General features: G+C 34.5%; 4 protein-coding genes across 7 annotated transcripts; all 4 read left to right on the plus strand.

Moving 5' to 3' along the window:
- Window position 1: 1 nt before the first annotated feature.
- LOC111703809 (uncharacterized) lies at window positions 2-7,973 on the plus strand. Of its 4 annotated transcripts, none has more exons than XR_002765688.1 (13): window positions 2-113; window positions 257-655; window positions 793-1,329; window positions 1,390-1,625; window positions 2,326-2,414; window positions 3,503-3,592; window positions 3,951-4,091; window positions 4,388-4,717; window positions 5,059-5,208; window positions 5,287-6,261; window positions 6,381-6,507; window positions 6,769-7,250; window positions 7,791-7,973. XR_002765688.1 is itself a non-coding variant. In XM_023475876.1 (12 exons), the coding sequence occupies exons 1-12, from the start codon at window positions 41-43 to the stop codon at window positions 6,976-6,978; spliced, it is 3,357 nt and encodes a 1,118-aa protein (XP_023331644.1). In that variant the 5' UTR covers window positions 2-40; the 3' UTR covers window positions 6,979-7,973. The 4 variants fall into 4 exon arrangements, 2 of the variants coding, with proteins under 2 accessions (XP_023331644.1, XP_023331657.1); XR_002765692.1 differs by having other exon boundaries at window positions 6,769-7,141; XM_023475876.1 differs by having other exon boundaries at window positions 6,769-7,973.
- Window positions 7,974-9,630: 1,657 nt separating this feature from the next.
- On the plus strand, window positions 9,631-14,965 carry LOC111703861 (uncharacterized). Its single transcript, XM_023475936.1, has 7 exons — window positions 9,631-9,805; window positions 11,902-12,056; window positions 12,166-12,305; window positions 12,858-12,935; window positions 13,040-13,219; window positions 13,877-13,982; window positions 14,566-14,965. Exons 1-7 carry the CDS (start codon window positions 9,739-9,741, stop codon window positions 14,719-14,721), a joined length of 882 nt encoding a protein of 293 aa, XP_023331704.1. The 5' UTR covers window positions 9,631-9,738; the 3' UTR covers window positions 14,722-14,965.
- Window positions 14,966-15,075: 110 nt separating this feature from the next.
- On the plus strand, window positions 15,076-17,516 carry LOC111703852 (uncharacterized). Its single transcript, XM_023475925.1, has 4 exons — window positions 15,076-15,330; window positions 15,393-16,335; window positions 16,399-16,542; window positions 16,819-17,516. Exons 1-4 carry the CDS (start codon window positions 15,122-15,124, stop codon window positions 16,987-16,989), a joined length of 1,467 nt encoding a protein of 488 aa, XP_023331693.1. The 5' UTR covers window positions 15,076-15,121; the 3' UTR covers window positions 16,990-17,516.
- A 3-nt stretch (window positions 17,517-17,519) lies between these two features.
- On the plus strand, window positions 17,520-27,505 carry LOC111703798 (tubulin-specific chaperone D). Its single transcript, XM_023475865.1, has 22 exons — window positions 17,520-17,585; window positions 17,837-17,991; window positions 18,247-18,329; window positions 18,406-18,578; window positions 19,133-19,188; window positions 19,282-19,413; window positions 19,564-19,633; window positions 19,985-20,328; window positions 20,410-20,579; window positions 20,642-20,829; window positions 20,942-20,999; window positions 21,301-21,360; window positions 21,571-21,713; window positions 21,997-22,100; window positions 22,301-22,344; window positions 22,575-22,653; window positions 22,757-22,895; window positions 23,519-23,653; window positions 23,975-24,085; window positions 24,836-25,703; window positions 25,896-26,037; window positions 27,033-27,505. The coding sequence occupies exons 1-22, from the start codon at window positions 17,521-17,523 to the stop codon at window positions 27,170-27,172; spliced, it is 3,459 nt and encodes a 1,152-aa protein (XP_023331633.1). The 5' UTR covers window position 17,520; the 3' UTR covers window positions 27,173-27,505.
- Window positions 27,506-27,834: the final 329 nt, after the last annotated feature.

A 27,834-nucleotide genomic window follows, 5' to 3' on the forward strand; every position in this document is an offset into this window, starting at 1 on the left:
TATATTTTTATATTTCAGATGATCCAAATCTAGGTTAAAAATGTCTGTATCTAGTCCGGAGAAGACGAAGGTTTATAAGAAGAAAAGAAGTTCCAAACAGAGTCTGTTTTCAGGTAATACAGAAGTAAAGTCTATGTTTCACATTTTCTTGTCAAACAATGTTGGTTGAAGGGTTTACAAAAGATTTTTCATTTTAGATGGATCTAATAATAATAATAATAATAACTAAAAATATGTAAAGTGATTTATATTACAGAAGCTAAACTGGAAAGGGTGAGTAAAAAACTGAAGCTTGACTTTGCTTCCGACACTGAAGATACAGATATCGATGACTTCGAACCCTTACCACCATTAAACCTCGAGAAGATCTATATTAAAGGAACACACTCCAAGAAGGAAAAATCTGAAGAGGAGAAAAAGTTGTACCAGGAAGAAAAATTGAAGAAAGAAGAGGAATTGAAGCTCGAGGAGAATGAGTTGAATATAAAGCTGGAGAAATACCGAGGGACGGGAGTAGGTTCGCTGAGTGAGGAGGAGTGGTTGAAGATGACCGAACTTGGAGATAGGTTGGATGAGATCTATAGGATACGGTATATTGAGGCGGAGTTCGGAGATGGTTTCCTGGAACAGGAGGTGGAGGAGGAGGGGGAACTAGGTACGTGATGTATGCGATGATGATTAACAATATTTTGTGAAATTCCTTTGTCTTTATTTCGATGGAGGGGGGGGGGGCAACTCTCAACAAGAATTTTTTAAAAGTAATCCTACCACACACATAATCAATTTTTTCAGAATTCCTTGGTTGCTGTGATAGAGAGTTTAAGCGATCAGATATATCAGACGATGAAGCAGTTCGTGAGTATTCTGTAGTTGTATCTGAGGAGATCTGGGAGGATGGTGATGATGATGATACTAGACCTACCGAAGATGTGTCACTCAACAATATTGCTGAACCTAAAGTTGAAGAGAATAGAACAGTTGCCCCAGCTCCTGTCTATGCTAACTTTTCAGTATCAGTTAAATTGGATAAAGTTTTAGAAGATTTATCTGACAGCGATGATGAAGATTCAGCTGTAATAGAGAAATCTGAGAACCTAGATCAGAATGAAACCATGAATAAATCTGATGAGTTAAGCCCAGTATCTAGTCCCTTATCCCTTCAAGATAAGAACTGTAACACTACGAACAAAGACGAGATTGATATGAGTATGTGGGATCCGTACGAAAATTCGAGCATTGGGTACTTTCTCGTTGCTCATTACTTAGCTTGCAGTAGGTGGGCTAAGATCAACCGACTGGATTTAAACTTCACAGGAATTGTTATGTCAGGTACCGAATAAAAGAAGAAATTAAGTATTTTAAATTCTTTTTGAAATTTTTGTTTTGAAGTTGAGACCAGTTGTCTGTTTGGTCGGGATATGCTGAAAGAAAATCCTCTCCTGGATCCTAAACACTCCAGTTGTGTTCTAAATCCTTGGAAGATTCGAAACCACAAAAATGCTTTAGCTCATTCTACTGCTGGATTGGAAATGGATCTAGAAGGACGGAAAATGATCACTGCTCCAGTTTGTGTTAATTTCTGGACATTTCTTACCGCGGATGATGGACTAGAAGATGTCCCACTGGTGAGATATTTGAATTCATAATTGTCATCCAATTTTTAAGGAACGTAACTTACAGTGACCCTCCGAGGGTCCATGTCCGATTCACATCTCTGGTTTTGTCTGATCATGAACGAAAAAGATATCCATGATTGCTCTTAAAAGGTGAAGCAATGATTGCCCTTAATAGGTGAAGCAATGATTGCTCTTATAAGGTGAAGCAATGATTTCTCTTATAAGATTGAGCACTGATTGCTCTTAAAATGTGAAGCAATGATTTCTCTTAAAAGGTGAAGCAATGATTGCCCTCCCTTAAAAGGTGAAGCGATGATTGCTCTTAAAAGGTGAAGCAATGATTTCTCTTAAAAGATTAAGCACTGATTGCTCTTAAGAGGTGAAATAATTGTAGGAGACTAGAACTTCACACTTTATATATATATATAAAACGACGATATTCAAAAAAGTATGATAAATATTTAATAGGATTTCTCTTTTTTTTGGGGGGGGGTAGTTTATGCCGAAGAATCTTTGATTCTTTGAAAGTTGAGATATCCAATTTTAGATAAAACTTAAAATTCAGATTTAATGTAACAATGTGAATCTTAGAATGAACTATTTTATTGGAGAGAAACTTTGCTGTTCCTTTAAGTTGTTACACATACCAAGAGTTTTCAGTCTTCACATGAAAATAATTTTAAGTTTTAAAAACTTTCTCCTACCATAGGAGTTTGGAGATGGTTGGATTGAACTAGTTGACGTGTTCATGCAAACAATCAATCCAGAGACATATGCACCACCGTCCGTTATACACAGGTAATTGTAGAATTAAGATTATTTTTAATTTTTTGAACAAATGGTTAAGATACGAATCATGTTAAAAGACAACATTTTTAACTTTCATTACTAATAAGGTACAAGCTATATATAAAACCTCATTCTTGAACTAGTAAATTCATTTCGAGTTTGGGAGAAGCTGAGCTGAGCTGAGCTGAGCTGAGCTGAGCTGAGCTGAGCTGAGCTGAGCTGAGCTGAGCTGAGCTGAGCTGAGCTGAGCTGATTTGATCTGATTTCACACATTTTTGTTCTTGTTTATGACCGTGATAAGAATAACTTCTTAGTGGATTTTCTTTAACAATCAAGTGAAAATAAACAATGAGTACAAATCGTAAGACCTCACTTCATTTAGTATAGTCACTTCAATTTTGGTGTGTGGGTGTAGGACGTCCCTAAAAGCAGAATTTGAATTTGATTTGATTTGATTTGATTTGATTTGAGTAAACATATTAAAGGGTCTGTTATTGTAATTCCAAGTGACCTTCCATGCAGACAATGCCCGATATACAACGGGTAGTTAAAAGCTTTTGAGATATGGATATTTTTGTATATTTAAACTGTGGTTTTTCTGCAAAGTGACTTTTCTTGCTTTAAAAAAATTGAGAAATTCACAGAAATAAACAGTTTTCGAGTCTGACAAACAACATTTCTTCCACATTTTTTACCAGACTAAAGGTTTCAAGGGTACCGTTTTAAACTGAAGTTCGTGTTTAATTACGCTTACAGTCCCTTTAAGGTAGGATTTATTGTCTTTAATCATAAAATGTTAAAACAATAAAAACCAGTTAACCATCGTTCCGCGGAAATTAATCCCGATCCCCTATAAAAAATAACAGCATTAAAAGCGGAAATTAATGTTATGGTTGGCAATGAAACAAGTCCAGTACAGTGTGTGTCAACACATCGAGAGGGAAGTCAAAATTACCTGAGTCACAATCATATTGATTCTAATTTATGTTCTGTTAGTTCTCTAAATTAAATCCTACCTTGCGGGTCCCTCCCAGGGTTTTCCTTATCAGTTTACCAGTTTGAGATTCAAAAAATTTCTCGGAAATACGTCTTTTTAGGATAATGATTGAAGGGTTGAGAGACTATCCTGAACCGTTTGTGAGATATATTGTTTACTCAGCTCTCGACCACACCTATAAATGTCTCAGGTAAATGTTATATCCCTGCAGGAGTCCTCAGAACTCTTCTCTCTCATTCCCGATTTTTAAAAATACATATATTTATATATATAGTTTTCCCCCTAAAGTATATCAGGAATTTTTAAAAAGATTTTTTACTGAATTTGGGAAAATAAAATTTTTTAAAGGAAACAAATTTTTAAATAAAAAGTATCAAAATTGGGGAATTCACTTCAGTTAAATCCAAATTTTTTCAATTTTCCCCCGAAATCTGTGAAAATCATTCCCCCACCAAGTATATACTTATGCAAATATGACCTGCGAGTTGAAAATTATGAATAATACAAAATCACTGGACAACTAGGCAAAACTTTATCTTTTCCTGCAGTCCTGGACCATCTGATCTGTTCGGGAGTAATTACTACCTGGAAATGATGAATCCTGCTAAACCAGGGAAAATGAAACCTGGAATACAAGATGAGAATACTCCTTGGACCTTTCTCAACGAGCTCACAGAGCTTTGTGTAAAGTTAGTTTTCAATTCTATATCATTATTGTTAATTTGGTTATCAATGGGGAGGGAACAATCAATTTCAAGTATTGTGTACTATCGGGGGAAAGGGGAGCTGGTGGGAATTATGAAAATTGAGCGTTATAAATTCCATGGAAACGAAAATACTGAGTACAGGTGAATAACAAATGCAAGTTTTTGAATAAAGCAAATTCTTCAATTTTTTTCTATGGATTGACTTGAAAAAGTACTCTCTAAAACCTCGTTTGTCTTTGTCTTAGAAATCCAATTTGCAATTTGAAAATATTTTTCAGTTTTATTCCTGATAGCAGTAAATCTTATACGAGGAAGATTTCCGACGAAGTAGATGAGGAGATAATACCTGATCCTATCTGGGATACTCCAGGGCCTTTTCTCCTACTGGAGTTCTGGACCTGTATCCTGGACCGGGACCTCAAGGATTGGTTTGATCTCTACTGTAGACAGGAACAGATATATTTTAGAGGAGTAGAACGTCCTTTAATAGCTCGAGTCTTCTTCTTTACCGGAGAAGTTCGTTGGAACCGGAGATGTGAGAGTTTTTGTAAACTTTATGTTGCAGGGCTGGGTAGACCAGCGGAAATGTATGCTAGGACTTGTATCAGGTAATTATGAAACCTGTTATAATCAGGTTTTCCTTAAATTCTGAAACACATGGATGATAATGAAATAATGTTATTTAACGTACATATTACATATATAATAATGCATACCTAACTATTGTTTTTTTTTGCCTTTCAGATGGTTCGATAAGTTTATCATATTTAAAAGATTAATTATCTTCAAGTTTGATTTTATCATTCCGAAAAGATTGACTCTGAATGAAGTAAAACCATTCGATGTTTAACTATTATTATAAAAACTCTTTTTTGGGTCGTCTTCAATGGTACAAATTATCAATTACTATGCTCAATACTTCATATTAGACAAATTTGTCAATATTTAGGAAGCTCGTTGGTTTACTTGCTCAGACTCTATGTCTAGCAGAGAAGATGAAGATTGAAAGGATTAGTCCAGAATCTGAGCTAAACCTTTACAAAAACCAGATGGCAAGATGTATTGCTAACAATCTCTTTGAAGAGAAAATCTCTGACAAGTAAGAAATTATTTTCTCTCGGAAGAAATGTTAATTTTACATTTTTTGTTCTCCAGAATATATTTTCCCATATTTTAGTGAACTGGTGAGAAAAGAACTGTTTCTCCTTGAACCCTCTTGGTTAAGTTCCGCTGTATCAACCATCTATCTGGGACGGTTAACCGGAGCTCACTTTAACCTCTTTCCAACCTTGACAGATGTCATGAACAATTTTGTCACTGTTGGGATACAAGAAGAGGATAATAATGAGGAAGATGAGGAAGAAATTAGTTCTCCTGTTACTGAACCGATAACTAGGATAACTCCAATCAAAGAAAACATAGAACCAAACTCGCCTAACGTCAAGGCAAGATCTAAATCAGCATTGAAACCCCGGAACACACCCAACAACAGTTCTCCAACGCCGTCCAAACCTCCTCAGAAGATAAATCTAAATTACAAAAACCAGTACGGAGAGAGACATATACATCTTGCATGCAAGAAGAATGATGTACAGAAACTACGCTTAGTTCTTAATACACCAGGTGTTGATGTTAATGTACCTGATAATGGCGGTAACACTGCTTTGCACGAAGCAGTTAACAGCGACAGCATCGAGGCAGTAAAGTTGCTTTTAAACTTTGTTCCTCATGTAACCTTGGACAAATTTTTCAGTATAACTCCTAAGAAAGGATCACAAAGTGTTGGGAAGAAGAACAACTACGCAGATCTTCTTGCTCTGGATCAACACAAAGAAAGTCCTATTATCTATGCTGTTCAATTGGATAGAGTTGAGATCCTAAAATACATTCTAGAATTCCTACAGGAGCAAGAGAAGAAGAAATCATCTAAATTCCCTAAACTATCCAAGGTTTTTGAGATCAGCTCCGAATCCCCATCTAGTCTTTTAAGCAAAGCAACGAGTGAGCCTATGAAGGATTTATTGGATAAGTATTACAATATTGTCAAATCCTCTGGTGTTTCAATCATGAAAATCCATCCAACTGAGCCAATACCACTAGCTCTAGTCAAATCTGAGCGGTATCAAATACTCTTGAAAAACTCACTCCACAGGTTAGATTCAATTATTTATCAAAAGTTCTTTTATTTTTATATCTCTCCTTGCATTCTAGCTAATCTGTCAATTCTATATAGAAATCAAAGATTTTTTATTGATAAAGTTTTTTTAACAGATATTTTGGAGCACAAAACATGTACCTATGTTATCGACTGTGGAAGACTGGATACAAGTATGAAGAGTTCAAACCGGAGAGGATTCAGCAGCTTCTAGCAGAGGAGAAGGAGGTAGTTGTACATGAGGTTTGTCTTCTAGGTCATTACATGACTCCATATAGATATTCTAAGTTAAACTTATTTCTTTATATAGCCTTATTATTTCTGGTCGGTTTCATATAAGTTTAAGAAACAAAACCCCAAAAAATCAAGTACTCATGTTCCTCACAAGTATGATATAAATGTGATATCATCAGTTAACAAATATATTGGAGATATTTTTTCGCTCATGAAATAATTTTATTGTGTAAGATTATTTTCCTAAACATTATCATATTCTTATTTTAGGATCTGAAACGGTTTGAACCCATCGACTACAAAGATTCTTTTGTAAGATTTCCTTTCGGGAACCCTCCAAGGTTTGATGTGTTTAGGCCGCATTCTACCAAAGCTGATGATCTCAAGATTCTGGAGAACTTGAAGTACCACGAGCAAAAGTTACCAAATCTAGTTGATCCGAGGAATCCTATCTTATCATTTAGAGACATGCATCTCTAGATCTTTGTCATTCACACGATCTTCCCTCATTCACATGAGATTACGAAATACAGGCTCAACATATTTAGCGACAATTGCAATAGTTACAAATCTTAACGTTCTATAAATGTAATGTTCAATCAGCATTTTCAGTGCATAATAATGCTATAACTTGACCAGATCGGTAATTTTATTCTATCTGTCTCTAGTTGATTCCCAACCCTATTCCTCCTCTTCTTCTTGTCTTTTGAATTTGCTAAATCCAACAAATTTCTTTTCAATCAATTCAACCAGTTTTTAGTCTTAACGTTGTGCTAAAAACATTTTCATTTTACTATTTTTTTCATGATTAAAGTGACCATTTATTTGTAGAGTGCCATGTGTTCGTTTCCTAACGGTACCATTTAGCCCTTTTCGGCTTAATAATGAGAAAGATATCTATGTCTTTCGGTTTGTTAATTTTACCTCACAATATAAATCAACAAGTAATTTTTTTATATAAAAACCGCAATTAGAAATAATAGATTTGAGATAGCAAATACAAACATAACTCACTTTTGCTCATACCAAGGTTCAAAGTTAAGATCACTTTAAATCAAGTCATGTGACAAGCTCAAAGCAATGATCAGTATTCAGTATTTTATAATTTAAAGTTCTACAGTTTTAATACGTTGTCTTTCTCTACATCTTTACCTTCGAATACCTTTATGAACAAACCCTTGATAAGTAAAAGCCGTTTCAGAAAAGTTTTTATATTTATTTTTTATTTTTTGGTGCAAAGTATCATGATCACTAAGCCATATCATAGGACTAACATAGGACTAAAATTAAAGTGTCATCCCTTTCGGGTAACTCCGTATTTTTAAAAGATGTTGAAGCTATAACTGTTAATTTGAATGTTCATAAAGAAACCCCTAACGAGCTTACTATGTACATACTCTTTGAAGTTGTTTTTTTGCGAAATCACTTTGTACTTCCAAAGATTTTTTTAAATAAAAAAATATTTCTTTATGTAATCAGTTCGTGTTAAAAGTAATTATATATATATGTATGTATGCAATTTTAACCGGAAAACATTATTAGTCGTTTTAATTGATTCTCTTTCTTAAAAAGCTAGCTCTTTAATTACAAATCACGGAAAACAAATCCTCTAAAAAGTATGAAAAGACCCATTATTCTATCTTTCTGATTTTTCTGATAACCACTGATTTTCAAAATTTCTGTGAAATGCTGCATTTGAAATCGATAGATGTAACCGGCCACTCATTAGTTGAATCTCTGGACGATAAAAAGACCAAATATTTAAGAAGCTAGTCAAGTAAATTATAATTAGCACTTCATTTTTACAATTGACATACTTGATTATAATTACATTAGGTATACTTCTTTACAGTGACAATCCGAAAAAAAACTTGAATTATTGTCGTTTTCTTTCTTTTAATTAGAATTGTACGACGTGAGAACCAGAAAACCCTAGAATATGAAAGTACTTGTAGATTAAAGATACGGTTTTGAAAAGTCCAATTGCCGTCTCTTCATGTGTAGCGTGCATAGACTATTTTAATTTAGAAATCATTTTTAAGCTGCTACTAATATAGTTGGTTTTGTAACCACATCAAATTAACTTTGAATATTGCCTTAATGTCGTCTTTGTATTTGGCAGTTTTCTGGTTCTAACATTCAGAGCTTTATAGAATTCATTAATTCATCTTGATCATTTTAGAGATTTCGGTTAACAAAGTTACTAATTTCAAAATCCATCAAAAGCCATTCCTTATGGACACTTACAGATTACGTCGCCGACTGTTGGCCAATTTCTTATTCATTTAACCATAGGTACAACTATAGGTCGTATCTTTCTATCTACACTGCTCTGGTAAAGCGTAACATGCATAGTACGTGACTATGGTTCTACCTATGTGGCCAATTTCTTGTTCATGTTACCATAGGTACAACTATAGGTCGTATCTATCTATCTACGCTGCTCTGGTAAAGCGTAACCAATGTGTTACTGGTTCTACCTATGGTAGAACCTCTAAGAAATCGGCCAATGGTAGAGCGTCTAAGGAATTGGCCATGTATTTATCTATCGGAAAAGACGTATAGTGGCCAAACTATCGTCCTCTAACCTACGCCAAATCTGTTATACTACACATCCGATACACTAGAACGTGGTTTTCCAGCTGCAAGATGGACTTGTGGCCGCAGCGCCCGGCCTTCTAGACTTTACTAGCGCTTGAACCCCTAGCTGCAGCGCTCGGCTCAGAAATTGGCTTAGCCTAACCTTGCCCCTAAATAATACATAAATAAGCAGCTGGCGTAGGTTCGATATTGCATTAGGTCTGAAAGTTAATAGTTCAATAGGGGGGTGATGTTGCGTATAGACGATGTAACAATACTTTTCTTAGTCTTATATCATTAAAATCATTCTGGAACATTCCGACCAAACCAAATAAGTTTTCTAAACATTGCAACTGTGAACTGAGCAAAATAAACCGCTTCCAATAGTAATTTGAAATAAAACACACACACACATGACACATAGTTTTAGTATATTAGATAGAAAAATGATGGCAATAAATTTGCCCCATTTAAGCAATTACACGTTTTGATTATATACTTATCACTTATCAGAACATTTTCTCTTGTTAACAATTACAATTGTGACCCAACAACTTCGTTCCTAGTTAGTGTTTAATAAATGATGAATCGTGATAAACATTCTAAGCTATTATTTGTTCCCTCACCTCTCCTAACTTAAGTCTACTATATTTCAGAGATATGTCTGACGAATTATTTGAAATGAATCAAGGTGCTAAGAAGAATTTTATAATGAAGTGCACAGGAGGTCAGTTAACATATTAAATTATTATTCAAATCTTTTTATTGATCAAAAAATACATAGTTAACACAGTAAACGTTATATATATATCAAGAATACGTACATTTTGATTTTATTATTTTACATAGGGTATCATTTTTTTATGTATAGATCATAAGTATTTGATAAATGACACAGTTTTCATGTATTAATTTTAAAGTAAAGTAAATTCAGTAAAGACAGTAAAGTAAAGTAAACTGGCAACATATAATGAGAGCTCGTAGGGATTGAGAAAAACATTTTCACTTTTTCAAATCAAAAAAAGGCCGATTTGCAACACGTAGCATAAGGCAGAATTTATGAAGATGGTACGAAAATATAAAAATATAAAAATATTAAGAGAACAAGATGCGAATATCGTACAAGAATAAGAGAATAAGAGAATAAAGGAATAAGGCGATACACCATTAAGTAACCAATGGAATCTCGTCTTGAAATGTTAACGTCGAGAGGTGTTTTAAACCTGGGTATAAATAATAGAACACTATAGAACGAAAAAAATGTTTTCAATGAAAGACCTTTTTGTATATTTTCTGAAGCTAAAGCATTAGGTTGTAATATAAAGGTCGATTTAGAATATGTAGGAAGGAACAGAAACAGAAACTTTGACGTGGAACAGAATGAATTGCCAAAAATACAAAAATTGGAAAAATTGAAAGAAGATGAGGCGATTCACCAGTAAGTAACCACTTATTATCTCGTTTTGAATTTTCAACGAAAAGTGTTTAAAACAAGATAGGTTAATTATGTGAGGACTAGTTATATGAGATCCATGTATTGACTTAAGCTGAGTTTAGTCTTTTACAGAAACATAAGATAGACCATTATTAAGGACGAGAAGGAGTATATTTACTAATGAAAGAAGACTAGAACCGCGTTTCACCAAATTAAATGTAGACAAAATATAAATTAACATTTTTCAATTATGATATTTGCTGTAGCAAGAATTTACATTTTCTAAATTCTTAGAAATTTCCTTTGATTAATTAATTCTGAAACCTTAGATACAGTGTTTCACCATGAAAGAAAATTATGAAAAATATTGAAAGAAGAATAGAACGGCGTTTCACCAAATTAATTGAAGACAGAATATAAATTAACATAACAAAGGGCGCTTCACCGAAATATTATAATGTGCATGTTAGAACTGCAGCTTTTACGCATAACCTGTGTAAACTTGCACTTTTTGGAATAGCTGTACTCCTGCTCTAGTTTACGTTTATCAATTTCGAGGCCTTTAACCTTTGAATCGGCACTGCGCTTAATCAGGTCATTGGATTTACGATTTCTGGATATTTCCTCCAATTCCATTGCAAGCAGGTTATCCGGGTCCAGGTTTTCAGCAGGATATAGGCTTGTTCCGTAGCCAGGAGGTATGTTTGGCGGGGCATAAGCGGTGTTGGGAAATTTGAACGTTGATGGAATAGGACGATGGCCAGGTCTGGGGTAGTTCAGATCCATCTGCAACAAGTTAATATTAATTACGAACATACATATTAACAATAGGAAATGGCTGAAATCTTTTAATATAGACTTTAAGTTAATCTCTGTGAAAATCAATTCTATATTGAGGATCTGTTAAGTAGGCTAGTCTTTTATCATTATTGTACGCCATAAAAGTAACATTGAGTTCAAATTTAAACCAGTTAATGAACGCATTTAGAGCCAGATTTTTTTTCATACACCTGCACTTCCATATATAGTACTTGGTATATATTATGAGAAGGTTGTTGGACGAAAAGATGGGAATATTTCTGAATCCAAAAATGAAGTCCTTTTTTGCTGGTATTAAGCGAATGTCGGTCCAGTTAGGGATAAANACGTATAAGGGTTAGAAAAATTTCACATCGTAAAATGATATTTTAGACTAAATAAATTTCCAAATTTTTCACTTTTCTTAGGGTATTTTGTCTGAATGCCAGAAAGTATCAAGTTATAAATAGTTTACTACCTAAATGTATTTGTATGTTTAAATATTTATTAACACCAAATATCTGAATATAAGAGGAATGGCTAATTCAAGTACCATTGTGATGAATTGTTCTAAAACTAAACATTTCCAGGACTTCTAAAGGATCAGTGTGAACCTGAGACTGGAGGAGATTGGGGTGAGGATGAAGGAAACCAGTTAATTGCTGATCTTATTGAACCTGAAATCCAGGAAGCGTCAGATGATTCGAGTGTTGAACTTCTTTTTCAATCTCCAGGAAAAACAGATGTGAGTAAATTTTATTAAGAAAAAGGAATTTGTTCGACAAGTTTTTTTAAGGATTACATTGATAATTAAAAATTTGTTTAATTAAATACAATAAAACCACCATTTCTAGATATCAACCCTGAAGAAATGTCCCAAGTTCTCAAAATACAGGGATGAGGAACTTAACTTAATTCTACGCGTTGACCGCCTTCTGAAAAAAATGGGTCGATCCGCAGCGCTCAGCTTGGACGTGGAGGTGAAATCAATCAGGAAAATATTCTACTCCTTTTGTTTTTCAGCTTAAATTTTTTACTCGCATTCTTGGCTCAGTGTTCAATTTATTTTGACAGGAATATGACATAAACTTAACATCTGAAGTTCATAAAACTATTTGAAATTTAGATATTTTGACTTTCTTTTTGATTTGAGCCACTGCTTGCTTAGGATCCGGATACGTTGGATTCGCAACATTTTGGGTTCTTGGATCCGGATCCAATGGGCAGAATATCAACTAATAACTGCAAACAAAAATCTTTTGCTCTTTTAACCTAAATCTGAACTGCTGAAGAAGAGAGATTATCAAAAATTTCCTCATTTATGAATAGTTTATCAAGTTTTAGTATTAAAAAAAACGAAAAAAATAATTTGAAAATTCTTATTGTTAACAAAAAATCAGTAAATCTTATATAAATGTTTATGACCTGGATCCGAATCCGGATCCATTTTTTCCAGTGCGGATCAAAATTAAATGGATCCTAAGCGCTGAATTCTGAGCAAACTCCATTAATAATTGTTCTAAGAGTTGAATGTAAGCTGATGTAGATCTTCGAAGCATGTTCAGTTGAAACAAGGGAGGATTGTTGGGAATGGGTTTGGAGATACACGTCTGAAAGCATTTAGGGATAAACATGGAATTATTTAAGAACCAAGCTTTAATAGAAAGTTGTAATTGACTTCATTACTTTTATTTTATTTATCGTCTTTAAAATTCATGATTATGCTAGGGGTGCTACGGAAATGTTTGAGAGGGAGTTTTTGAAAAAGTTTTTTCCAGAGGAACCTGTTCATGATCCGAAGTTCAAGGATAAAGTTGAAACCTTAAAACTGTTCTGTAGGATCAAGTGTCTAGATCAACCTGTTTATAAGAATATAGGAGTGGGTGGAAAATATACTTCCTGTGTGCGGTCAGTTCCATGAATATTCCACAACAGTAGTGTTGGGCATCCTACTTAATATTCAAACCCCTTTTTTACATTTTGTTGACTGGCGGGGTCAAAATCATTTTTAAAGGTTTTACTTAAAAAATGTCTCTCATAAGTTTTACAGTGTCAAAAAGTAATGATTTATGAGTAAATATATAGGTCAAAACTGGGTTTTACTGCGTTCGTTGACCAACTATTGGTTTTTCTTAAAAAGGAGCAAAACTCTTAAGAACGGAAAAATGATGCCCAACTTTACCCGTTAAGTAAATTTTTTTTTCTCATTTTCTTATTTTAGGAAAATTTAAGATGATTCTAATTTAAACAGTGATTTTTTTCTTTTTTGTATTTTTACTTAATTCAATCATTAAATGACAAGAAGAAAAAACTTTCACAGCTTTCAATATAATTAATATATTTATCAAGTAACCGGTATTCATATTGTTTATCCTTTGGGTTTTAATAATTTTTCAGTTCGAAATCAATTTCTATTTATTGAAGTTAATTGTTAATTGTAAAAGTTCTCTCTTTGATTTTTCCGTGATACACTAAACAAATTTGCATTTAGAGTCGAATTATCTTAATTCTTCGGAATTTTTTATCTTTACAAAAAAGTTATTTTAGTAAGACAATTAATTCTAGGGTTGGAGACCTTGAGTATACGGTATCAGGGTACAGTTACAAAGTGGATGCTGAGGGAGCAGCAAGTAAAGGCTGGTTAGATATTCACGGAGATAACTGGAGTGAGGTAGGCTTATCCTTGNAATCCTTTTAATGTCTTAGCCAAGTGTTTGGCCAAGAAAATGTAAAGGGGGGGGGGTTGGGGGTCGGAATGGAACCCCCCAGGTCCTTTCAGATTTATTTAATAGTCTTAGATAAAGTATTTTTTTTGGAATATAAAACTTAAATAATGAAAGGTTATCAAAAGATATCTACCAAGTTAAAAAAATTAAGTTTAAAAATCTTAGAATTTCTTGAAATAAATGCTTGTAATAAAACAAAAAAATTGGTAATTTGATTAATATCAATAATAATTTTTGACTTGAAATAAATTTTGTTCATCAAGAAGACTTGGTCATTTAGCTTTCGTCAAGTCATTTTTCATAAATATGTTAAAAATTCTTGTCTGAATTTTCGATGAGGTGAATGATCTATAGCAGAGCTAGTTATTCTTTTTGTCGGAGCCCCATAAACTAAAAAAACATCGATTTATAGTTGGACGCCCTTTATATTGTAAACTACGTATGAACATTTGAACAATTCAGTTAATAATAGATTAAAAATATAAATATATTCCTTAGTATTTTGTTAAATAATATAAACTCTTTCAGGTTGTAGAAAGTAAGACGAAGACGTCAAGTAGTGTGTTCTCAGATGAGGAAATTACAGAAGCAGAAAGGAATCCAAATCAAAGTAAAATGGTCGACATTTGTGGCGCCATGACATCTGATCCAGCAACAAGAGATCTACACTTCGTTGTCATTTGATCAAATGGCTTAATGCCTTCTGGATCAAATGTCACACTAGACCAATTTCAGACGTTACCCTGAATCAATTGACTCATTTCCTTATGGATCAAGTGTCGTGATCCAGTAATGACTGGATCACTTGTCGCCGGGATCAAATGTCGTGGTCCCGTATTTTAGTCGGATCTATTTTAAAGACTAGTAATCTAAATCTACATATTTATAGTTCCTTCTCAACACAAATTGGTTTCGGCAGGGAAAAAAACTTTACTTTACAGTTTTTAACAAAAAGGTGATATGAAAGATGTCGCAGATTTAACACTCATAGGGGATTTTTCAAAATCTGCGATAATAATAATTTTTAAAGAAAATTTTTAAATCTTTACCGTTATTTCAGTTTGATACCGCCCTTATTAAGCAGATGAATTCTCCCCAGTTTTCAAATAACCTGAGACGATCTCCCAGAAAGCAATTAGCAGCAGCAATATTTGATTCTTCCTGCTCCTCTGATATAGATCCAACACCTCAGAAACCTTCTAAAGAAAAGAAAATCCAGGAATACGGAAATCCTAAGAAGAGAACAAGGGTAGATACTAGTCTGGATATAGACCAACTCCTAGATTCTAGTAGGTTAGATTATACTTCTACTATTTGCATTAGTTGTTGCTAAGTTTAATTTTTTTATTGTTTAGGTGCAACATCATTCAGTCTGAGTCGAAAAATCCTGTTCCGGTCAAAAGTAAAAAGTCGGATCTTTTCTCCAACGATAGTGATTCTGAAAGTTCAGACGAAACTCCGAAATTTGTTTTCTTTAATGACTTGAAACCTTCAAGTAGCCCTTCCCCGAAAATGAACATTAAGATAAACAAGGTTTCTACGAAGAAAAGTTCCAAAACCTCTAAAAAGGAAACCAAGACTAATCTTCAACTCTCCCCTATCTCCAATCCTGACACTGAGACAACATCCAGCTCTGGGTTCAGCTTTTCAACCACAGATAAGGAACAGTTTGTCGGAGAAAGAAGAAAGAAGAACACAAAGAAGACTTTAAAATCACAAGATTCGAACCCTAAAAGTACTTTGCCCGAAATAACTGGTTCAAGTGTATTTGAATATGTTGAAGATGCAGAAACTACCAAGATCAGGAAGAAACTAGAGAAGCGCGAGTTAAATAAGGAAAAGAGGGCTCAACGTTCGCGTAAATCGAGAGAATCTTTATCAATCGCTAAATTTAATCGATATTCTCAAATAAACGATGACCCTCAAGAATCAAAGGCAGAAAAGAAGAAAACTAAAACTCCATTCAAGAAAGGAAAGAAATCCAAGATTAAAAGTCCTGACAAAACTCCTCCAAACCAGAAAAAAATTACTGGATTTTTTAAGCTCTCTGATGATATAAATGAATTGCTAAAAACTCCCCCGGAGATAGAAGGATACGAAGATATTGAAAATGAGTTTGATCCACACCTTGACGAACACATACGAAAGATAGACGAGTATCTGGAGGAGGAGAGGTTAGAGGAGATACGATATCAGGAGTTTCTCCAAGAAAATTCAAAGTACAGGGATCGTCTTGAGAAGGAACTAACGGAACCTGTTCTAAAGAATATGTTCCAGAAAAATCTTCAATATTTAAAGGTTGGAATTAACTTGAAGCCAATCAATTAATCAACAATTTATGAATTATTTTTTCTTCTTCAGAAAATTTGGTCTGGTGAGGAGGGTTCAGATAGATATGATATGTATAAACTTGGAGGAGGAAATAGACAGCAACTCATGCACAGTATGATTACTGATCCGTTTACAGATGAGCAGCTGGATTGGACACTGTCAGAGATCAGCAAGGTTTTTCATCCTGTTTGAAATTTATTAACCAAAAATTCATTTATTTCCCCTAATTCAGCAATAAAGCCTTAAAAAATCCGCACACACACAATCAACATGGGAGGGGAGGAATGTAAAGAAACATACACCCCTGCGAACCTTGATTATAGGGAATAAACTGGAACCGATTCGCAAATTTCATGAAGTACTTCTCCTTTTTTCTCCCTTTTCCCTTACTCTGTACTCCCCATCTCTCTTTGCCCAGAATAAATAGAGAATAAAAACTGTGTATTACAGGTGTGGATGAGAAACCACGAAGAACGTCGAGAGAACAACGATTTCATCTGGAAGGTTCTGCTCCCGGAGTGTTTTATAAAATTGTACATGGATCATTTCTCTTTCGATAAAAAGGAGGCTGAAAAACGGATTCGGAATACTCCGCTCCACGAAGAAGATGATATTCCTTAATCTGTTTTTTCAATAGTCTTGCTCCTTTACATTCGCATTCAGGGTTTAGAAAATATTAATCTTCTAAGCACTCCGGTGATATCAAATGTTTATGTATCAAATGATAAGACTTTATTTAACTGTTTTCGTATATTTATTATTTTATCATTTAACGATTGCAATAGAGAAAAATTTCTCATTTAAAATATTTTGACATGAAAATCAATTTATAAATGAGTCGCGCGCAAAATTGTAACAGGGGAACAGAACTGGAACTGAATTCTGAAGGTTTCTTAACTATTTTTCTTCTGTTGGTGAAGTATTTTACTTTTCTCTTTTGATCTCTTCTTTGGTTAATTAATTACTTAGTTGAATTAAAACTGAAATTAAGCTTTGTGATGATTAATCTTGTGATTTTGTTTGAAAAAAAAGAGCTTGTGATATTGAGCTGTGAAATTAGCTAGCGATACCGTTGTACCTTGATATGTACCACTAGTTTATGGAATTTTTGTTTCATATCTGTAGGATTATGATTTAATTTTTTCAGACAAAATGGTTTCAGGAGACACTACTGAGGATGAGAATATAGGGTTGGGATGTGCCCTGGATAAATTCGGGTATGTTTGCTTCAACACTCGGCTGACTAGAAATTAATAGAAATATTATTAATTTTTGAAAGGTTTCAATTTCATGAATCAAGAAAACCTTAAAAAATGTGCGTCACTGATTCAACTGAGCCAACTTGTCCAGTGCAGTTTGTTGATCGTTGAAAACTGACCAGTGACAAAACAGCAATAACATGATGAACTTATTAGGACGCATACATTGAGAATCATTTCCCGAAATCCTTAATCATTTTATCATTTAGGGATCTGGAGGAGATCAATAAGATGATGGGAGCTGCGTGGGAACATCTTGAGAATGAACGGGACGAGGAGCAGATCCTTGAAAGATGGAAGTATGTACTTGATCTGTACCAGGAGCAACCTCATCTCATAGATCCTCACCTAGACACTATCCTAGGTGGACCAAAAATAAATATAAAAACTATAAACTTTTTCCATGAAATTACAAAAAGAATCCAATAGATTGTTTTGTGTGTTGGTGGTTACCTGTGAACTCTAAACGCTAGTGTTCGCAAGAAGTCATAATGTATCTTAACCGGCGTTGTAACGAAAAAATTGAAATAATGATTTTTTTGGCCTAAGATCACAAACTTTTAAATTTTTTTATCATCCTGAAGAAACATTGAATGTTGAACTAAGGTGTTTCTTTTAGGAAATCTTGTAAAGATGATCAGGAAGCATACAACAAATCCACAATTATATATCACCACTCGACTTCTATTCCATCTTACAAAGGTGAATAGTTTTTGATAGAAATGATTTTCTATCAAAGATGTAAAAAACTTTTTTAAAAGTCTGTTAACTTGAACAGGTTCGAGGTTACAAGATTGTGGTTCGGCATTTCCCTCACGAGGTTGATGACCTGGAGTTCGTGGTTTCTCTTCTCCAGGCCCAGGATGAGAAGAACACAGAAACCTGGGAAACAAGATACGTTCTTCTTCTTTGGCTTTCGATTATCGTCATCATTCCCTTTAACATGTCGAGGTATTTCTTAATTGATATGTTAAAGGAACTGTAAGCGTAATTATGTGACCACACCATGCAAAGATGGCAATGCCGGATTCATTACAATGCCCTTGAAACCTTCATCTGATCAATAGTGCGGAAGATATGTCTTTTTTCTAGGTTTAGAATTGTTGATTTCTTATAATTCCTATCTGCTTTTCTGCAGTCGAAATGCGTAAGGGATTTGTAGAGAAACCGCAATTAAAAATAACTAGTTTTCAAAATTATAAATATAGATAACTAATACATACCTGATCAGAAAAAGCTTTTAAGGGTACCGATGTGAATCAGGCATTGCCTTCCTTGTATGAAGTGCCACTTAAAATTACGTTTACTGTAATCTTAATATTAATGGGGTTTACATTGATATTGGGAACAACTGCATATTATGCGACAAGATTTGATATTGTAAACATGAGACCACAAAAGATGGGAAAGGATTGATTAAGATTGAATTAGATATAAGAAAGATTGAACAAGATTGAACAGGATTGAACAGGATTGAACAATATTTAACAAGAGTTTTTTTTAAGGTTTGACAGTGGAAACCAGGAACCTTTGTCAGAAAGAATACTCACACTCTGTAAAGGTATTTTTTATCATCTCCAAAATTTACAAAAAAAATTTAGATTAATTTATTTAAAAAAATCTTCGTCGCAATATTTTTTGTTTGTTTGTTCAGTTCATCTGACGTCTCGAGATAAGTCCCGAGACGCCGCAAGCTATCTCGCTTCCAAGTTTTTGACAAGACCTGATACAAGGGATACGTCTCTACCTGCATTCCTAGACTGGGCTCTCGTCACAGCAACCAAAGGTAACATTAGGTCTAAATTAATCTCCGGCATTCGAATGATTGATTTGATAACTCTAATTGACTGGGAAATTAAAGTGTTCTTGATTGATTGAGTATTAGTTTTTTAACATTAATATTTATAAATATGAATTATCTGATTTGTTTTACTAGATGGGGCCCGGGAACCTGATATAACCGGTGGATTGATGGCTCTTTCTTCTGTTGTAAAACACTCAAAAAGGAAATCACAATCTAAACATCGAATACTTAGCAAAGTTATCATTCTAAAATATTTTTTAAAATTATTTTAACCTTTTTGCATCGAGAGATCATTTTTGGCATAATAAATAAAATATTATAAACTCTACAACAATACGATCAAAATAAAAAAGAACAATTTTACAAATTGCTTATTTTAAAACAACATTTAAACAAATGTTATTTTATATTCATTAAACGTTTCAAGTGTCCAATATTGGCGTTCCTGTACAAAATGTTAAAAGCTAAAAATGGGTTTCCTGTAATTCTGGACACTACCGCCATTAATTTCTTTTACGAACGATCATCCAGTTTTGATGTTTGTTTTGTGTAGAGAGGATTTACTTGAGTTTGCTCCCGCAGTTCTCACTCGGATTATAAAATCTGGGTTTAAGGAGCACACAAACACGTTCATCAGGAAACTATCGTTAAAACTTATCCAAAGATTAGGATTAGTCTTTCTCAAGTCTAAAATAGCAACCTGGAGATATCAGAGGGGCTCCAGATCCCTAACTATCAATCTAAACCTAGCTCCTGTTCAACCTGTTCCCGGAGTTAAAGAAGTGGATCTTGAGGAGGAGGATTATGATGTCCCGGAGATAGTTGAGGAAGTTATTGATGAGCTCCTCAATGGATTGAAGGACAGAGAAACTGTCGTTAGATGGACTGCCGCTAAAGGTCTGGATTATGTTCAATTAATCAATTAATAATTAAATTTCCATCCAACCAATAAATTCGTAATTCCAACCTTCTGCTCAGGTATCGGCCGTGTAACAGGACGCCTAGCGCAAGAGCTGGCAGACGAAGTGGTTGGATCTCTCCTGGAGCTGTTCAGTGATAGAGAGACAGATTCGGCCTGGCATGGAGGATGTTTAGCTGTAGCGGAGTTAGGACGAAGAGGACTACTCCTACCAATCAGGCTTGGAAAGGTTCGATATTAACAACAAATATTGAAACGTCTTGCCATGCTACAACCTGTCTTTATTTCTAGGTTGTTGAGTTTATTATAAAAGCTCTTGTCTACGATGAGAAGCGAGGAAGTTTCTCTGTTGGATCTCATATAAGAGATGCTGCATGCTATGTTTGCTGGGCCTTTGCGCGAGCATATGCACCAGAAGTTCTTCAACCCTTTGTTCAGGATCTGGCTAGTAGCCTTCTTATTGTTACAGTCTTTGACAGGTTAATTGTATTTTGTAATTGTCCCTTTAAGTCAGCTTTATATTTTTAACGACTAGACTGTTTAATGCAATTATGCAATTTAGTCATTATTTTGACGAAATTTGAATTTTAGGGAAGTCAACTGCAGAAGAGCAGCATCGGCAGCTTTCCAAGAGAACGTTGGACGTCAAGTAAGTAGTTTTCACTCTATGAGGGTAGGTTCGGGGTTATTGATTGGTTTTAGAACTGGTTTTCCGAAAAAAAAACAAAGTCAGTAGACAGGAGAGAGTGTAAGGATAAATAATCTTGTTATTTAAAGATTGGAGTAGGTAATCGGCACTAAAGGTATTTGTTATCAATTTGATCAAGACATTGTGGGAGCTAAGAATGTGTAGACCAGTTCGTTAGAAACGATTGTTCTGACAGGGTCATAAGACAGTCTAATTTTCATTAGGATAAAAGCGGAGTCAGACTAAAACTATTATTTTTTAGGGAACCTTTCCTCATGGAATTGATATTCTAACTGCTGCTGACTACTTCACAGTTGGACAGGAACATAAACCTACATTTATACTGTTTATTAAAAAACCTTATATTATTTATTAGTGTACGCTGACCGTTAATTTAATATTAACACTGAAACTTGGATATGAAAGCAAGTTTAAACAGCGATAAATTTTATAATTGATTTTGTTAGATAACTATTTTATTTTTTGACTCGTTCAGTTTGTCCCAAGTTATTAATGTGGGCGCTGAGTGTAGAGATCGAATGCGTATCTGGTAATAAGTGAGTATGTTGCCAGGTTCGGAGAATATAGTAAACCTTTAATCTCCCACCTGGTAGAGAGGAAGGTGGGACACTGGGATGCAGCTGTACGAGAGCTTGCTGCTAAAGCTCTGAACAGGCAAGTAACTCGACAAATGTGCACTGTGCTTGCTTTCTGTTTAGTCTTTTTCTTGGGTAGATAAAAAAATATATCAATTTCAGTCAAAAATTTCATTTCCTGGGAATAAACACTTATTATTATTATCACAGTCAATCAGTGGTATACCAAAGGGATAAAACATTTTTGAAAAATCAAAAAGTTTTCTGTTTGGCTCTCACCTATAACCCTATTTTATTCTTGACTAAGAGAAGCCTCTGGAATCTGGATGGAAGATAAGTTGTGAATAATGTGATACATCCAGGTTGACCCACTGTGACCAATTGTATATGCTGAGCTATGGTTTGCCAAGTCTGCTAGATATGTGCGTATCCTCAGATCTGTTTTCATCTCATGGAGCTACTTTAGGAAACCTTGTATAATTTTAATAACAAATAGTTAGAAAAAACTAAAATAAATAAAAAACATAGGTTTTTAATAATTAATTTAAGATTTTTAAGTTCAAATTAAATTTTCCTTATCTTATTATACTTAGAGCAATACCAGAGTTTTACGCTCCAAATAAGGAAATAAACTAAAAACTGAAAATTATAACTTGGTATTTTTAGCTGTCGGTCAGACTGTCTTGGCGCTAAGTCAAATTGCTCTCAAGGAATTCTTCTAAAACCTTAAGTTTCTACAAAACCCTAGACAATTCACATAAGCAGGTTATTAAAGGGACTGTGTTCGTATATCCTCCTGATTGTTCATTGGGTGAAAGATTTAAAGGGTATCGTGAATCAGGAATGCAACTCTTTAAGGGGGGGGGGGTCCTTTGAAACTACATCGACAGTCCCTTCAAGGCATTTTTGAAAAGCTTGTTTCTTTAAAAAGAATTTCTAGGATGGTTTGAGTGTAAATAAGATACTAGGAGATGATCTGACCGAGAAGATCGCAACTTTGATGGATCGGTTAATCCTGAGTAAGTCGAGAAAACAAAAATTCCTTTAAAACTATGTAATAAAGCAATCGGATCTTTGCATGCCTGCTCATTTAGATAAATGATAATTTTCTATCTAATCTAGAAAACAAGCTGCGTGGTCTAGGAGGAGAACTAATGCGCCAAGCTGCTTCAGATTTTATTGAAAACTCTTCAATGGCTGGACTACCATTGCCTCCTTCTGCAGTCACCACCTGGAAAACTGTTTTAGATGAAAACCTTAGGAATGTATTCAACCAATTTGGACCCCCTCTCCTCCTCCTCATCATCCCCTCTTCAATTCTAAATTAAGCTGATATTTATCCTTATAAAATATATTGACATAGAGCTTATTCTTCACTTTTAAACGGATCGATGCTTAAAATCTTCTTTATTTATAATGTCGGCGCCTATCCTATGTAATATTACATGTTGTTTAATGCAGAAATATGGTCTAAAAAAGTAACATGGTTCAAATTTGTTCGTATTGTGAGACCCTCGAAATCAAAGTAAAATAATATTACCCAAAATTCAGAACTAATTTTAACTCTCAAGATTGTAGCCTAGAGTAAACTCAAAAATACATAGTTTTATTAAATTAAGATGTTTTTTATACGTTTTCATCATCCAGGGTTGTTCAAATAATCATAAACATTACACATACATAAATATTGTAAACTTCCTGTTGACCAAATAATTCATGCTAAACCAAATTTTCTAATGAACTGGGATAAAGTAACAGAATTCTAAAGGTGGTTTAGTGGTTTTTTGGGTGTTTTTTTTTGAGGTTTATGCATGTCAGCAAATGTGCTGTTATTTTCTCTGGTGTCCTATCTATCAGTTTGGTTGAAACAACTTGTTAATCCAGTGATATGGACCAGAGAGTACAGAGTGCATCCGTTTCAGCTATACCTGCCTTCACTTCTCAATACTATATAAATAATGGTATTCTGGACCTAAATGCCAGGGATACCATACTCACTCAGTATTTTACCATGCTCAAGTAAGAAAACAATTGAAAATAATTTTTGATTTTTATTGATTAAAAATAATTGAAAATAATTTTATTTTTATTGATTAAAAATTATTCCAAATATTTCAAAAAATAATTAACATTAGGTTTTAAAATCTTGGGGGCAGAATAATTGATTTTGGGAAGGGGGGTCAATAAGGGAGTAAAAGGATTTTTAAGAATGATTGGATTGGATTGGATTGGATTGGATTGGATTGGATTGGATTGGATTGGACAAAGTCAAAATGACTACCCTACAAGTTTTATCAATTATGTTAATGGTTCACTTCTTGACCAAGATGAATAATCTAGAGGGAATGAACAGCATCGTAAAGGATTCTCCCTGGCTCTTGGAGCCTTGAACACTAAACTCATTCTTGGTAGACAAGAAGATATCATCAACAATCTTATCAGATGTTCTAGGTAAGTTCATACCATACATATAAAGTTATTAGGACACTCAAGAAACATTCTTTTATACAGGGAGAACCATAATACTGTTGAACATTAAAGCAATCTGCTAGTGTTCTTTGATACAGGGAGAACCATTATACTGTTGAACATTAAAGGAATCTGCTAGTGTTTTGATATTAGAAGCAAAAAGTTCTACTATAGTAACCTAAAAATCCCTTCTTTAGTTTAGTGACTGTTCAGACTTCTAAATTAAAGTCTTTCGATCTTATATTAAAGCATAACTTGAGTTTAAAAGAAGTGCTTGGAATCCGGATCCGTTGGATCCGCAAGATTTTGGCTTCCTGGATCCGGATCCGTAAAAAAAATGCGGATCCCTGGATCCAAGGGGAAAAAAATTGAAGAAAAAAATTACTCTCAGACCCCAAATCTGAACTATTAAAAAAAAGAAAGATTACAAAAATTTCTTAATTTTAGTATGGTTCATAAAGTTTTAACATAAGAATAAGCCAAAAAAAATTGAAAATTCTGCTTTGTTTAAAAATTTTATGGAAATAACCTGGATCCGGATTCATTTTTTCCAGTGCGGATCCGGATCCGCATCAAAATTAAATGGATTCTATAGAAGGACTGTTTAAAAGTCGTCTCTGTATCCCAAAGTTTTCTGCTTCTCACTGTACATTCCTAAATCCGTAATATATTAATTCTGTTTGAGCAAATGCGCCGACCAACATTTTGAAAATTTAGATTTTTGTATTTCAGGATAACTGAAGGAACAGAAAAATGGGCGGAGGGGAGAAGAGACGCTCTGAAAGCTTTAACCAGTGTTGGAACTAAACTAGATAGATATATCAGTAATGAACTAATTCATCATATTTACGACTGCTTCATGATCTCTCTCGAGGACTACACTGTGGACAGACGGGGTGACGTCGGAGCTTGGGTGAGAGAAGCTGCTTTGACCGGAATAGAGTTGTTTACTCTTAAACTTCTGAGTTGGGACAGCAGCAAGATACCACCATCTATTGTTGGACAGTTTATGCCCTGCCTAGCCCAGCAGGCGGTAGAGAAGATAGATAGAACCCGAGGTCATGCAGGACGGATATTCCATACTATCCTTCACGCTAAATCCTCCGAGGGTAATACAGTCCCAGGAATTCGAGTCCGGGAACAGCTTCTTGAAATATTCCCGGAGAACTGTGACGTCAAGTGGGCCGTGGAATCAGAAACCTTCCCAATGTTTGTTAAAATGCTAAGGTTGAAGGAGTATTCGGAGAGGATGCTTCTTGGTCTTGTTGTCAGTGTTGGTGGGCTCACGGAGAGATTAGTTAAAAATTCGAGTCAAAGTTTGTTCAATGAACTAAACTCAATGAGTTCAGAAGAAATAAAGTTGTTCTGTTCAAATATTTTGAGTCTTTTCAATGCATTTCAAAAAAATGACCGAGTCACTTTACCGTTTCTCAAGTTCCTAGATCAAGTATTTACCTCCTCCTGTCTGGACTCTGTACTGCAGGATCCTAACTCCGGGTTCCCTCTCGACCTTCTCCTCCTCTGTAAGAACGAACTTGTCAAGTGTGGAGATCCGAACAAGCTGATGGCAAGCAGTGAGGTCTTCTGTCAACTTCTCCAGGTGAAAAAAGTTTTTCGAAAAAAAAATTAAATAAATTGCTTTTTTATTACACCCTTAGATTTTGTTTCAAATCAGAAATTTTGATCCGAATTTTCATCAACAGCACAACTATGTTATTTTTCTCATCCTGAAATGTTCTTCTAGTGGATATTTTTCCTAATTTTATTTTAAGTTTTAAATTTTGAACTCTAGGCTGAGAACCCGCAGTGTCCTCGGAAATGTTTGGTTCAGATCGCCATATTTCTCTGCCATCGGTTCCCCAGGGTTAGAAAGTACTCTGCGGATAAACTTTATGAAGCTTTGCTAACGTTTGCCGACAGGGAGATAGTTCCAGGTGAAGTAGGAAAACAATCTCAGAAAAATCCGATTTGGGTTTTATAGCCAAATTTTAAACTTTTATATATACATAAAAATTCTTATGTTCATGAAGCTATTCTCATTTTTCATTGAATATTTTGAGGGGGGGGGGGAAGCTTGCGAAAAGTGCTACCGCTAAGTTGAAAGTTCTAAACTATATTACCATATTGGCAAGTCATGATCGTAATACTTGGAATTCTCCTTTTCTAATCCGATTTCTCGTTGATCATTGTGACTTGAAGAAAGTTGAAAAAGTGGTTTAAAAATCAAATATCAGCGGATTATTTTATTTTTACTATAATTGAATACTGGACTTATGAAGCGAAATGCACGAGTCCTGGCGCTGTTTGTGTGCAGTGGGGAGGTGACTTCTGTCACTGGTCTAGACCTCGATGTCTCGATCCCACTAGACTTGTGTCATAATCGGATATACATTAATTTCCACCCTTTGGTGGTTATTTTTGATGGGGTCTCGGCCTTGATTTCCACGGAATGATGGTTGATCTTTTATTTGTTTATTTATTTATACTAAAATTAAATTATTTTCTAGAAATGAATCCAGCTAAAATGAAATATCAGCGGATTATTTCATTTTTACAAAATTGAATTTCTTCTAAAAATGAATTCCGTTAAAATCAATCAGCATTTAGCTTAAACTACCGATCACTTGAGACATTTAAGTTGCTATTAGCTTATAATAAATATCAATGTTCCCAAATTCATGAGCCAACAGGGCAGAGCCCTCTCTCCGGTCATAATAGTTAATGCAATTAGACCGGGGATTAAAATCTGTGATTGGCGATCTGGCAATAACTTCGGATGCCCGTTGTAATCATCCTTGATTTAGTATAGTCACTTCAATTTTGGCGTCTGAGTGTAGACGTCCCTAAAAATCTGGTCTGATCTGATCTGATCTGATCTGATTTGATTTGATGCACAATATTAATGTTAATCTGTATTATCTGTTATCAGAGGAGAACCTGGATGAAGTAATGAACCTGCTAAGTGAGACGAACTGGATAGAGACGAGTATAGATGAGCTGCGAGGTATACGGAACAAGATCTGTGAGCTGTCAGGAGTGCCTGCTCCAGCAATAAAGAAACAACCATGAAATCCTTTTATTTAAGCTTTGTTCCGCATCTGCTTTATATATTTATGCATCATCTGTGCACTGCACAGTTTGTAGTTCCAGTTCATACAAGTATGCAGTGTACAGTGTACACGTACAGTTCACTATACACGTACAATACACTGTACAGTGTACATGCATTATGCAGTCGCCTAATAACATCAGTTCTGTGTTAACATTAAGTTGTCCCAAAATTTGCACTAATCCCGTTATCACACACACACTTTCCATTTCCAGTCCTTGTTTACTGTAATACTAAACACTGTTAATATTCACATATGCATTTAATACCGATAATACATTCATTAAGCACAACTTCATTTTAAGCCCTGTTTTACTTCTTTACTACCCTTTTTAAATGTGTACATTTATAAAGGTAGTAAAGAAGTAAAACAGGGTGTTTTTTTTATAACTTTTACTGCTATATTGTTTGCGGCTTTGTGGTTATTCATTTTATGTAAAATATGGTTCCGGTTTCCCACACAAGTTTAAAGGGACTGTAAGCGTTATTTCAAGTTCAAGTGACTTTTCATGCATAGAGGGTAGTTCCCGATTTACAATGGTACCCTTAAAAGCTTTGTCTGATCACGATTGAATTATATTTCAACGTTTATAAGTTTGAAAACTAATTATTTAAATGTGGT

The sequence above is a fragment of the Eurytemora carolleeae genome, unplaced genomic scaffold (genome assembly GCF_000591075.1).
Source record: "Eurytemora carolleeae unplaced genomic scaffold, Eaff_2.0 scaffold73, whole genome shotgun sequence".
NCBI lineage: Eukaryota > Metazoa > Arthropoda > Copepoda > Calanoida > Temoridae > Eurytemora > Eurytemora carolleeae.